Here is a 13,463-nt window from a genome sequence, read left to right on the forward strand (position 1 = left end):
TCTCATTTGATCTTCACAACAATCCTGCATGATAGATCCCTATTTTACAGATGAAGAAATTAAGGCAAACAGAGGTAAGTGACTTGCCTAGGCTCACACAGCTAGTGAGTATCTGAGGTTGGATTTGAACTCAGGTCTTCTTAACTTCATGTCATATTTTCCATCCTCTGTAACACAAGCTGCCTACAGGCATATTAGAAAACAGGGCTATAATGTTGGATGGTTAAGGCAGGAAGTGAGAATGCCAGTTCTCAGTTTGGAATAATGGAAAGAGTTTTGGATTTGGAATCAGAGGACTTGGGTTTAAATCTCCTCTCTGCTACTATGTGACTTTGAGTAAGTCATTCAACCTCTTTGGGCCTCACTTTCCTCATCTATAAACGGAGGGGTTGGACTAAATATCCTCCAAGGTCTCTTGATCCAGTTAACAATATGAAATGATTATTCCCTCTCTAAATTTTATCCTTTACCCTTTAAGGACTCCTTCCAGTCTTACGTACTCAAGGAAGTATTATTCTTCATAGACTACTTTAGCGAACCACAGTGATTTTACCCTTCTCTTATCATCAATTATATTTACAGACTGTACCACATGACTTTCCATTTGAAAAGTATCTTACACGGCTTTCTAATGGTTTCAAGTGGTTTCAAGTGGGGCATCTGTATCCCCCAACTAAGTTATAAGCTTCTTAAGGGTAAGGACCATGTTGTCTTATACTTCTATGTTCCCCAATCGATCAATAAACATTTACTAAATACCCACTACACTAAAGGCCAGACACTAGGTTAAGTGCAGGAGATATAAATACAAGCCAAAAAAGAAAGTCTTTGCCTTCAAGAAGATCATAGGTTTGTTACATATTTGGTTAACTGAATGGCATAATTAAAGAACCATTTTAAGAAGATAAACTCTGAGATGACTGAAAGGAAGGGAGACCAGAAACAAGGAAATTAAGTAGAAGGAGGTAAAGCAGTCAGCATATGAACTTAAGGGAATCCGATGTAGGTTGGTATTAGTGGGAATAAAAAGGATGGAAGCAATCTGAAAGACAACATGAAGCAAGAATCAAAAAATTGGTGATGTATTAGATATAGATAATGAAGGCAAGAATAGTCGAAGATGATTTCAATGTTTTAGGTCTAAAGGCCCAGAACTTTGTAAAGACGCAGTTAAATGAGAAAAAAAAAACTGTCTAACAATGTAAAAGTGCCAGAAATGGTTAAATGCATTTGTGGGTACGTTCAGAACACACACGGTACTTACTCTGTATTCCCCAAGAGCAAAGTGACAAGTTGCTAACTGGATGAGTGCTCTTTGATGTTCTAGTGTTCCTTGTCCAGTAATCTGCTGTTGAGGATGTGATCCCTGAAGAGCGGCTAAGTGATGTAGGCTGGCTATTGCCTTTTTATACTGCCCCTTATAAGCCACAAAAAAGTAGAAATAGTATTTATAGAAAGGGATAAAAACCTTATTTTATAAAACATTTCCAGCGTCAATCAGGTAGAAATAGCCTAGTAATTGTAAATAACTGGTTATACTTTGACCTTCTGGTAAGTAGCAAGGCAATTCTGGAATGGTATTATTTAAAGCTACACAGAGTTTATAGAATCTCACCTAAAAGGCATAGAGATTTTCTCTTCTAGACTCCACGAGTCTTACAGTTTAATATGATCACATTAACCTCTGCGAAACTGTAATTACCATCTCTAGCCTTTAGGGGGTATAAGCCACCAAAGAACCAATGATCTGAGATCAAACACAATCTCCAAAATTAGTTTTGTGCTAAGAGACATAAATGTAAAAATTAGTCAGAGAAAGTAAAATTGCTATCACCATCTTCTTTACAGCTGGTCATTCACACAGGGAAAGAGAAAATCAAATGACCATTAAAACAATTTCTTCCTTTAAGTTATCATTCCTTAACCATTCACCTTTGCACTTCTGACTTTTTTCTCCATTTTACTTAGATCATTTACTTTCCTTATTTTTCTGTAAGCCAGAGAAACTTCATAAAATTAGTTAAAATGATCCAAGTCCATATGAATTCCAGCTCTTTAAATTATTTATTATATTTATATATAATATAAAATTATATTAATTATTAAAATTATTTAATCATTATTTTATAAACATTATTTAATTATAAACATAATAAACCTAATTGTCCTTCCTCCCTGTCCTTCTCACTATTGCCAAGCAGAATATTCTTCTTCCATTTTATTCTTTGATCATTTACTTTCCTTACTTTAAGATTAGATGATTCAGTTCTAAGGCCACAAAGGCCATACCTCAGCAGAAAAAGGTCTGGAAAGTCACTCTTCTACTTCAAAAAAACCTCCAAGGTTTTTTTTTGTGATGGGTTTAGGGCAGTTTGTTTTTTCCTTACAGTGAAAAGATATTTATATTCATACGTAACAAAAGATATTTATATATTACTGTACACATGAACTGAGAACTCTATCAATGGACAATACTTATCTCGCCTATGAATGGGCAATATTTAAAAGCACATGTAGATCATTTGATAGTATAATGAAATGCTGCACTCATTAAAATACAATACAAGCAAGATCTGTACAAATGGAATTTAGTATGTTCCATTTTACCTGATAGATAATCATGTCAGTGAGAAAGATACGTAGCCAAAGCCAGGTATCTGTTTTCCATGCTAAACATATTCTTGTAAATTCTGTGGGAAACAAAAAGGCAAATTTACAGAAAAGAATATAATTATTTAACCTTGATTTCTTTCTTTCTTTTTTTTTTAAAGGCAATTGGGGTTAAGTGACTTGCCCAGGGTCACACAGCTAGTAAGTGTCATGTGTTTGGTCTGAGGTAGGATTTGAACTCAGGTTCTCCTGACTTCAGGGCCAGTGTTCTATCCACTGTGCCACCTAGCTGCCCCTAACCTTGATTTCTAAGGCAACATCTAAAAATCTGATTGGACATACAGGGAAATAAATAAAGCACAATAATACTAAACATTTTAATTTCTATTCACTTATCTTTCTAAATATGTTGTTGTTTTTACAGAGCTGTTTTCATTCAGGAAAAATGACAATACACCATGATTCCCAATTATCTTCCAAATTTAAAATTTACAGAATACTCTTATAGTCATGTTACATTTATATGTTTACATTTATATGTTACTAAAATTTTAAGCACGTGAAGGAAGCTGTGGGAGAGAAAAAATAAATGCTTGTCAATTAATATATGTGTATGTGTTCAAAAAAATTTTACTTTTTTTTTCGGTGAGGCAATCGGGGTTAAATGACTTGCCTAGGGGCACACAGCTAGCAAGTGTCACATATCTTCGGTCAGATTTAAAAAAATTTTAAAGGACATGCTGGTTCAAAATTTTAGGATGGGTTAGAAATCTGATCACACATTCACACTAGCACTTTACCACTGCCATAGACAGCTATGCGAGCCAAAAGCCTATACAGCCATAAATGGGCCATACTCCAAAAGTCTGAAGGCGGGTTTTTGGAAATCAGGTCATCCATACAATCAATATGACAAATGATGGCTGGAAGCCTCCAAAAGGCTACTTATCCTATAATGGGCTAATAACATTACAACAAAAAAACAACCATATGCAATAGTGTTTGTACAGGCAAATAAATAAATGAGTAACTCTGAGAAAAAGATTAAGTATATATTCATCCTGATAGGATAATTCCCATCATTCTGCCTGCCTTTGGAGTTGCTTTCATTGAGCCCATGAAATACGGCTTTACACCCTAATATTTTTATTCAGCTACAAAAAGTCTTTTTAGCCACTTGTTCAACAGTTCACTGAACATTAAAAATAACAGAATAATAGTGGGAGTGACTTGTTCTTGGACCATTTGCATCCACTCCATGGAACAAGATGATGACGATGATGAAAACAAGTATTAATGATAGCTGGTAATTATACAGCACTTAAAAGTCTAGAAAATATGTACATTTTCTCACTGATCCTTACAATAACTCTGTGAGGTTGGGATTACAGGTGTTAGTCACCCCCACTTTATAGATGAAGAAACTGAGGCTCAGAGTGGTTAGAGGACTTGCCCATGATCACACACTGACAGTGTGACAGAGGCACAATCCAAACCCAGATGTTCAGAGCTCCAAGTCCAGCACTCTATCCACTACACCATACTTCATTCTGAAACATGCTCCACAGCTGCAATCTGACATTCCAGGAATTCATCTACCTCTCACCCTAGCAATGGGGGTGGTGACACAAAGGATGGAGAACAACCAAGGTGAGCTAGAGATTCTAACACAATGCAGCAAATTTTACCGCATCAGTGCCATAACCAGAATATGGCTCTAGAGTATGCCTTATGGAAAAGCAAATGGAGTAGAACTTTATACTAAGTAGATATATTTATGTGAGGAAAACCAGGAAAAGGATGGGAGTGGGGAAGAGTGGGCATCAAGTAAGGAAAGTCTGGGTAAAGCTCTGTGGAGGAAAAAACGGAAATGATATTGTCTTGGGAGCATATCATGGGCTACCTGGACAGAAGGAGGGTACAGATAAAAAATTACAGAAATGGATTGTAAGTCATGCATGGAATATAGGCATGCTATGTTAGCGATGATATATTGTTCTCATGTGGACATCTTTTGGTGCTCTCTTTCAAAATCAGAGTAGTAATTCCTTGGCCTACTTAATGATAATTTCATAATTCAAAAGTGGCAGATGAAGCCACAAGTAGAAACGCTCTCTGATACCTAGTTCTTACCACCAAGGTAAAGTTGGTTGCTGAAGTAGAAATGAGTGGACCTTTAGGGGAAGTGCTCACTTCATCTCAGAATCCATCAAAGAAGAGAAGGAAGATGCTGATTCTGACAAGCACCCTAGATTGTAGGAGAACAAATGTCAAAGCATTCAAAGAAAGGAGAAACAAGATTATATGACTAAAAGTTTTATAGGGGAAGTTAATTCAGGATTAAGTTCTCAAGCATGAAATTCTAAAAACAAAAAGAGAATCAATTCTGATGAGGAGGAAAAAGGGGAACTTATCTATAATAAAATTACAGACAATGAACACTTTATCCTACCTACTCCTCAACCTATTTTAAGGGAAAAAACAAACTAAATCAGAATATATAAGTAATGGCAGTTAATGGAGGATGAACATAAAAGTATGATACTACAGAGAATACTCTACAATGGAGAAAGCTGTAAGAATAATGTAATGACAGAAAAAACTCAGAGTTGAACTTAGCAAGGAATGCAACAGATAAGAAAAAAGACAATTTTTAAGGTAAAATAAAATGACTGGAGGGACATGGCAGAGGGGAGAAGACAATTATAAGCAACATCTTTCATCCTGCTTGTCTTTGCTGCCAAGGATCTTTGGAAAGAATGGACAGAACAATGTGGATAATAAAGAGAAGAAACCTAAAAGAAGTGAAGAGAGTACCTAGCCATCCTCAAAGAGTTCAAGTCACCAGGTCCAAGACACAGAAAGAATCTGATGTTGTGACTGCTGAGTCACTATTAGCAATGCCTGAAATGGGAAAGACACTATGAGCCTGGAGTAGGGTGAAACGTTCTAATTTTCAAAAATATGAAAGAAGGTAAAGTCTTCAAATTATAGATTACTGACCATGACTTTGATTCCTGGCAAAATTCTAGAACATGATATTAATAAAGAGACAGTAAACATCTATAAAAGAAAGCAGTAATCACTAAGAAATAACAAAGTAAATCAGGCCAGATTTACTTCATTTCCCTTTGAAAAATGTCAGGGAATTTGTATGTCAAGGAAATTCTATAAATGGGTATCTAGTTTACCTAGATTTCAGTACAGCACTGAACAAAAGTGGAAAATAAGTGGGAATCTATAATTGGTTAAATAACCATACCAAAAAGAATAAATATTATTGGGTCAATATTACCGTGGAAGCTGACATCTGAACGAATCTGTCACTTACTAATAGCCTGAATTAAGACATATCAAGTTTACAAATGACATAACACTGGAAAGGAAAACTAACGTGTTGTACAACAGGATCCACAAATACGTCAACAAGCTGCAGTTCTGGGCTGAATATAATCAGATGAAGTTTAAGAGGGATAAATGTACAGTCCTGTACTTTGGTTCCCAAAATTAGCTTCATAAGTGTAAGAAGGGAGAAACATGGCTAGATAGCATTTGATCTGAAAAAGATGATGGGGATTCTGGTGAACTGCAAGCTCCCTAAGAATCAAATATGATGGAGCAATAGTATATAAAAAAAAGCAGGCGACAGTCCCACAGTATTCTTCTCCGATCAGGCTAAATCTGGAATATTGCGTTGAGCTCTAGGCACAATAGTTTAAGGAATTCACTGGCAAGCTGGGCAACACCCAAAACAGGGTGGCCAGGACAGTGGAGGCTATCCTTAGATCTTATACAAAGACTAGCTGAAGAATCTTAGAATATTCCATCTGGAGGAGTTAGGAAGGATACCAAGTAACAGCTCTGCAAGGAGGCCAGTAGGTGAATGATATTATTGGTTATACTGCAATGTAAAAGAAGGAACCATTCTACTTCCAAAAAATTCAGCAAAAATGATCACGATCAGGAAATCCATGGTAAAGGAATCTGTAAATGTTCAGCTATTCTACTTTTCACTACAGTGTAAAACTTTCCCTCTTCCTTATTTTCATAACTTGCCCCCGACTCCACCTCCACCCAAAATGGCAGGTTACAGTTACAGATATGCCTGCTTTTAGGAAAAAGTGTGGGCAAAGGTGTGAAGCTAAAAGTATCAAGCATTTATTCTATTGTATATTCAACCACTATGTCTTGGAAGAGCCACCAGAGAATAAGAAAGAACAAAAGACCATAGCAAAGAGTGAAAAGAATTGGAGGGGGAAGGACAAAAATATGAGAGTGTTTATACGATACTCTTGAAAATCATCATGTACAGCCAAGAAATAGCATTTCAAAACCACAAAGCAACATTTGCAATGGATGATTTCTGTTCAAAAATAAAAAAGACTTAACGTGGTGTACTGGTGCCAATGATTTGTACAGCCCTAACTAGGCACTGTTGAAATAACACACACAAGCAGTACAATGTGAGAACATTCCTTACCCTTGTCAAGGAAATCCAGGGAATAGAGTAGCTCCCAGCTATCACGTGCCAATTTGAAGCTTTCCAGGACTTCAACCGAATTGACAAGCTCTGCTTTATTAACTACAATGTGCCGGCTTCTTCCTTTCCCTGAACATTCTTCATCATCAGAACTCTGCTTTAAAAAAATAGGAATAATGTATTTAATGCCACCTTTTATAACTAATATCTATTCCATATCATTTTTTAAATAAATGTGTTGCTTTTATTTCTGGATATTGCAAAGATAGCATATTATAGATTAGAAACAGAGAAGATTAGATAAGAGGCTAATGTCAATCCCTCAAAGATTTATTAAGTTCCTAATATATGCTTTCATCATGATTAACTCTGTGTACCTAATAATAAAATCACGCTGAGGAACAGGAGACAGGAGTGGAGAATGAGAGCTGTCTCCAAGTACTTAAAGGGTTATCATGTAGAAGAATATTTGAACTTGCTCTGCCTTGCCCCAGAGGACAAAACTACAGAGGATCAATGTAAGGAAAAATTTCCTAACATAGACAACTATCCAAAAGTTAAATGGCTTGTCTTAAAAGGCAGTAATTTTCTCTCACTAGAGGTGACTGGGTAGATGCCTCGTACAGAGTAAACTGATTTGAGGCTGATAACAACTTTTGAGGAAGATTGTAAAAGTGACTCTTGTTTAGGTGTGGACAAAAACCAAGTCTGACATCCTTATGACTCAGATATAATACTACAGTAAACAAATAAAGATACAATAATATGATAAAAATACAATAAAATAAAAAAATAATATGTAGGGAGTTCTCCACCTCCTAGCAATTAAGTCTTGAAAATTAAGCTTCTATAACAGTGAAAGATCTTACCACATACCTTTCAGATCTAGACAAATCTAACCAGAAGATAAATAAGAAAGAAGTTAAGGAACTAAATAGAAATTTGGAAAAATTAGATATGATAAATCTCTGACAATTACTGAATGGGAATAGAAAGGATTTACATACTGTCATACATGGTACTTAAGAAAAAACTGACCATGTGTTGGGGCGCAAAGACCTCTCCAAAAATAAAGAAGAAATATTAAATTTATTGATCCCAATGCAATAAAATATATATATTCAATAAGGTGTTTAAAAGGTTTAAAAAAGTAATTAGAGACTAAAGAACTGATGGTCAAAGAACAAATTACAAAAATTAACAGAAAATTTCAATGAAGAAAAATGACAACAAAGAAACAATTTAGCAAAATGGAGATCCATCTTAAAGTAATTCTTAGGGGAAAACTTATAACTTTAAATGCTTTTATTAACAAAAGAGACAAAGAAAAAGTAAGAAAATAAATGGCTACTTTGGTTTAAAAAAAAAAAAGGAAAACCAAATTGTACCTATCAAAATGGAAAAAAAACCCATAATAACTGAAGAGGAAACAAAAGAAATTATCAGAAAGTATCTTGCCAAATTATATATGTCTATAACTTAGAGGAAATGGATGAGCATTTACAAAAATACAAAATATCCGTTAACAAAAGAAGAAATAGACTATTTAACTAACCCAGCATCAATAAACAAACAAATAAAACTGAACAAGCCATAAATGAACTCCCAAAGAGGAAAAAAATTCCAAGGTCAAATGGATTTATAAGTAAATTCAACCAAATATTGAAAAATTGATTTATAATCCAAAAAGTAGAAACTTTCCGATCTTACTATGATATAAAGATGATTTTGAAACCTAAACCAGGGAGACAAAGCAGAGAAAGAAAACTAAAGACCAACATTCCCTAAAGAATACTGATACAAACATTTTAAATAAAATATAACCAAGCAGCCTACCACAATATATTAGAAAGATGATACGCTATGACCAGGCTGAGTTTATACCAAGAATGCAGGATTGGTTCAGCATAAGGAAGACTATAAATATAATATACCATGCTAATAACATAAATAATAAAAAAAACATAATATCAATAGATGCTGAAAAAGGCTTTGTCAAAATTCAGTACTTATTTCTATTAAACACTCTAGAAAGCGTAGGAATAAATGAAATTTTCTTTAACATAGTAAAGAATATCTCTATAAATTCAAGAGCCAGGACAACAACCAACCAACCAATCAACAAAGGCAGGTCGCCTGTGAGCTCCTCCAGAACAGGGCTGTCTCACTTGTCCTTGTATCTCCAGCTGTTAAGTATCATGCCTGGCACAGAGCAGGTGCTTAACACTTACTACTGAATGACTGATTTGCACAGGGTCACAGAGATGGTAAAAGTCAGATCATCTTGGGTAATGTGACACTCCCACAAGATTCAGGATTAGCTATTCTATCCTTGATCTTCTCTTGTGATTTTATGTGCCTTATACACTATGGTAGTCTTCTACTCTGTGTGTACTGTTGTCAAGAGTAGGAAATCAGAATGAAAAAGTTTCTTATTAGCAGCGTTAACTAAGGCTTTGAGATAAAAGAAAAGCACAGTGGCAGGTAAGGGAGCAGAACTCATGGAACTATGGGGAAGGTACAAGCCAAATGAAGGTCAGTAATAGAGGGCCTCAGATATGGCTGCTTGTTATATCCCCAATCAAACTTTGGTCAGCAAACCATTTGGCACAGAGGGCCAAGGACGATTTTTACATTTTATCTTTTTTTACATTAATCTTTTATGGTATTTAAAAATGTAGGGGGCAGCTAGGTGGTGCAGTGGATAGAGCACCAGACCTGAAGTCAGAAGGACCTGAGTTCAAATCTCACCTCAGACCAAACACTTGACACTTACTAGCTGTGTGACCCTGGGCAAGTCACTTAACCCCAACTGCTTAAAAATAAACAAACAAATAAATAAAATGTAAAAATCATTCTTAGCTCGGAGGCTATACAAAATGAGGAAGCAGGTAGATTTGGCTCTTGAGGTAATAGTTTGTCAACCCCTGGTATGTGCATAAAGAGCCAATTTCAGAATTAGGAAGACTTATGCTCAAGTCTGACTCATAACGGCTGTGTAACTCTGGCAAATCACTTAACCTCTAACTGTTCAGGCAACTCTAATATTATAAATTGTAGAACAGATACAGATCTGCATCAATAGAGGGAGCTTCCTTACAAAGAAATTATAATTCTGGACTAAAAAAAATCAATAAAGAATGAACTTGGATCCATCTCTCATGCTATACAATGCAATAAGTTCCTGATGGACAAACAAATTAATAATTTTTAAAACACTAGAATAAAACAGAAAATACTTATCCTAGCTAGGGAGGGAAGATAATTCTTGATTATTAAGGAAATGTAGGATATTATCAGTGACAAGATGGATGTGTTAGAGTATACACACATTTTAAAAATGGTTAATATTTTATTACATTTCATTGTGCAAAAGGAAAGTGAAAAACAACTGATTTTTAAAAATGTTATTATTCAAAACATGGAAAGAACTGATACAAATATTTATGAAATCAGTTCCAAGATTCTACTTGGTAAATAGTCAAAGGCAATAGATAGCATATCATCATATGTGAAAATCACACTTGTTCTTAATGAAATGCAAATTAAAACTTAATAAAATGCAAATTAAAAAATTTTAAAAAATTAAATCATTACACATTTATTAAACTGAGAAAAGTAGGCAAAGAAGTGTGGGTCCCCCAAAGGTCTGTCCCGTTCTCTTTCTCTTTCCCCTCTATACTCTCTCTCAGTGATGTAAGCAGCAATCATGTGTTCAATGATCATTTCAATGCTGATGATTCTTAGACCCAATTTATTCAGCCCTAACTTCTCTCCTGGCCTACAGTGATGCAACAACTTCCTCCTGGACATCTCTAACTAGGTAACGTATAGGCAACTCAAATTCAACATGTCAACTCATCAGTTTTCTTACAAAAGCCTCCCCCTCCCCAAACTTCTCTATTATTATCAAGTAATCCTGAGGGAAAGACAGGAAGCAACAAGTCAAAAAGTCAGAAAGTAAAACCACCAACTACTACCACCACCACTTTGATCACCATTTCCTCTTAGATCCTGTTAAAGATAGCTCAGGACCCTGAACTCAACAGTCTTTGGAATACTCCCCAATTGATAAATGGTCAAAAGATATGAACAGGCAGTTCTCAGAGGAAGAAACTAAAGCTATTTATAGTCATTTGAAAAAAAATTCAAAATCACTATTGATAAGAGACTCAAACGACTGTGAGGTACCACATCACATTCATCAGACTGGCTAACATGAAAAAAAACAGGACAATGATAAATGTTGGAGAAGATGTGGGAAAACTGGAATACTAACACATTGCTGGTGGAGTTGTGAAATGACCCAACCATTTTGGAGAGCAATTTGGTGCTATGCTGAAAGGACTATAAAATTGTGCATACCCTCTGACCCAGCAATACCACTTCTTGGTCTGTATCCCAAAGAGATCAAAAAAATGGGAAAAGGACCTACATGTATATGTGGTTGCAAAGATTTGGAAATTGGGGGATGCCCAACAATTGGGGAATGGCTGAACAAGTTGGGTATATGAATATAATGGAGTACTATTTTACTATAAGAAATGATCAGCAGGCAGACTTCAAAGAAACTTGGAAAGACTTACATGAACTGATGCAGAAATCAGAAGAACCAAGAGAACATTGTACAGAGTAACAGCCACATTACGGGATGAATGACTTTGATAGACTTGGCTCTTCACAGCAACACAGGAATCTAAGACAACTCCAAAAGATTCATGATAGAAACTGCTATGCACACTCACAGAAAGAAATACGGACTCTGAATGCAGATGGAAGGATACTATTGGCTCTCCTTTTCCTTTGTTGTTTTGTTTTATTGCTTCATTCTTGTGGTTCCTCCTATTAGGTCTAATTGTTCTCTACATCATGACTAATGAGAAAATATGCTTAACATGAATGTATATGTACAGCCTATATTAGATTGTATGCCATCTTGGGGTGGGGGAGGGAAGAAAGGGGATGGGGAGAAAATTTAAAACTCAATGTTGTGGAGGTTAACATTGAAAACTAAAAATAAATTAATTAATTAAAACAAACAAAAAACAAAAAAAGAATCTTTGGAATAGTAATGCTTCCAGCTCAGAGTCCACAGCCATAATTAGAACCCACTCTTGGGAAGATGTAGTTTGGCAACATCCTGCAGATGCTATAGCAACATTTATTATAGACCCAGAAAAGAAAGTTCTTGACGCTAACATCTTTGGCACTGTTCAGTAGTTCAACATCAGAAATTGATAGGACTCTACCAGTGGAAATGTCATTAAAGAAGAGTCATTACTATCTGCTTTGCCACTGCACCTTGAGATCACGGGACATTTCCCTTTCACTTGTAGCTGAAACCCACTACATTTGATGTCTCCCTCTTTAAAATGTGACCTCCTTAAGATCAGGGACTCTTTTAATTGTTGGTATCCCCAGTGCTTTATATATTTGTTGTACAGTCCTTAATCATATCCAATTCTTCATGATGCCGTGAATCATACTGTCCATAGTTTCTGGGTTTTTGTTTTTGGCAAAGATACTGGAGTGATTCGTCATTTCCTTCTCCGGTGGATTAAGGCCAAAAGAGGTCAAGTGACTTGTGCAGGGTCACACAGCTAGTAAGTATGAGGCTGGATTTGAACTCAGGTCTTCCTGACACCAGGCCCAGTGCTCTATCTATTGTACCACCTAGCTGCCTCCTTTTGTACATAGTGTTTAATGTTTCATTCATTCATTCAAGGGCATCATCACCTTAATTTTGTGTCTTCCTTGATCCTCACTCACACTCATCCAATACTCAATCTATTGCCAAAACTTGTTGTTTCTACTTTCACAGTTCTTTTATATGTCACTTTCTCTCCATTCACACAGCCACCACCCAAGGCCCTCATCACCTCATACCTGGACTCCTTAAATGCCCTCTGGTTGGTCACCCTGGCTTATGGCTCTCCCCACTCAGTACATCCAACAAGAAGCTATTCAAGCTATGTTCCATCATTCCCCTATTGAATAAAGTCTGGTGGCTCTTCTATTATTTTCAGGATTAAATATAAAGTCCCATGCTTGACCCTTTATAACTTGGTCCCTTCTTCCCTTTCCAGTCTTCTTAAACCTCCACGTTTTCTATGTAGTCAACAACACTGACCTTAGTGTTCCTCATACATGACATTTTATCTCCTGACTCCATGTCTTTTCATGGGCTGACATTATGCCTGGAATGCTCTCCCTCAACGTCTCAGTCTCCTGGCTTTGTTCAAGACACAGCTCAAACCGACCTTCTGTACGTGGCTTTTCCTTGTCCCCATCTCCATGGCAGTGCCTCTTCTCTGAAACGAACTTCCATGTAGTGTGTGTGTGTGTGTGTGTGTGTGTGTGTGTGTGTGTGTGT

The 13,463-nt window shown here is 36.1% G+C and overlaps 1 protein-coding gene across 8 annotated transcripts in view; it reads right to left on the reverse strand.

Moving 5' to 3' along the window:
* The window catches only part of INTS10 (integrator complex subunit 10), a 48,999-nt gene that overhangs the window by 24,272 nt on the left and 11,264 nt on the right, over positions 1–13,463 (reverse strand). For 5 of the 8 annotated variants that reach the window (XR_002321170.2, XM_020969549.2, XM_020969551.2 and 2 more), the window contains exons 10-12: positions 7,091–7,247; positions 2,608–2,690; positions 1,265–1,417 (exon numbers count right to left, since the gene is read on the reverse strand). Coding sequence is in view for 7 of the 8 variants with exons in the window: in XM_020969549.2 (XP_020825208.1) it covers positions 1,265–1,417; positions 2,608–2,690; positions 7,091–7,247 (393 nt within the window). In the remaining variant the exon portion in view is untranslated. The remainder of the gene's footprint in view (positions 1–1,264; positions 1,418–2,607; positions 2,691–7,090; positions 7,248–13,463) is intronic. The other 3 variants (XM_020969550.2, XM_020969553.2, XM_078149611.1) reach the window with 1 other exon arrangement.

The sequence above is a fragment of the Phascolarctos cinereus genome, unplaced genomic scaffold, assembly GCF_003287225.1.
Source record: "Phascolarctos cinereus isolate Bilbo 61053 unplaced genomic scaffold, phaCin_HiC Scaffold_2;HRSCAF=192, whole genome shotgun sequence".
In the NCBI taxonomy this organism is placed as follows: domain Eukaryota; kingdom Metazoa; phylum Chordata; class Mammalia; order Diprotodontia; family Phascolarctidae; genus Phascolarctos; species Phascolarctos cinereus.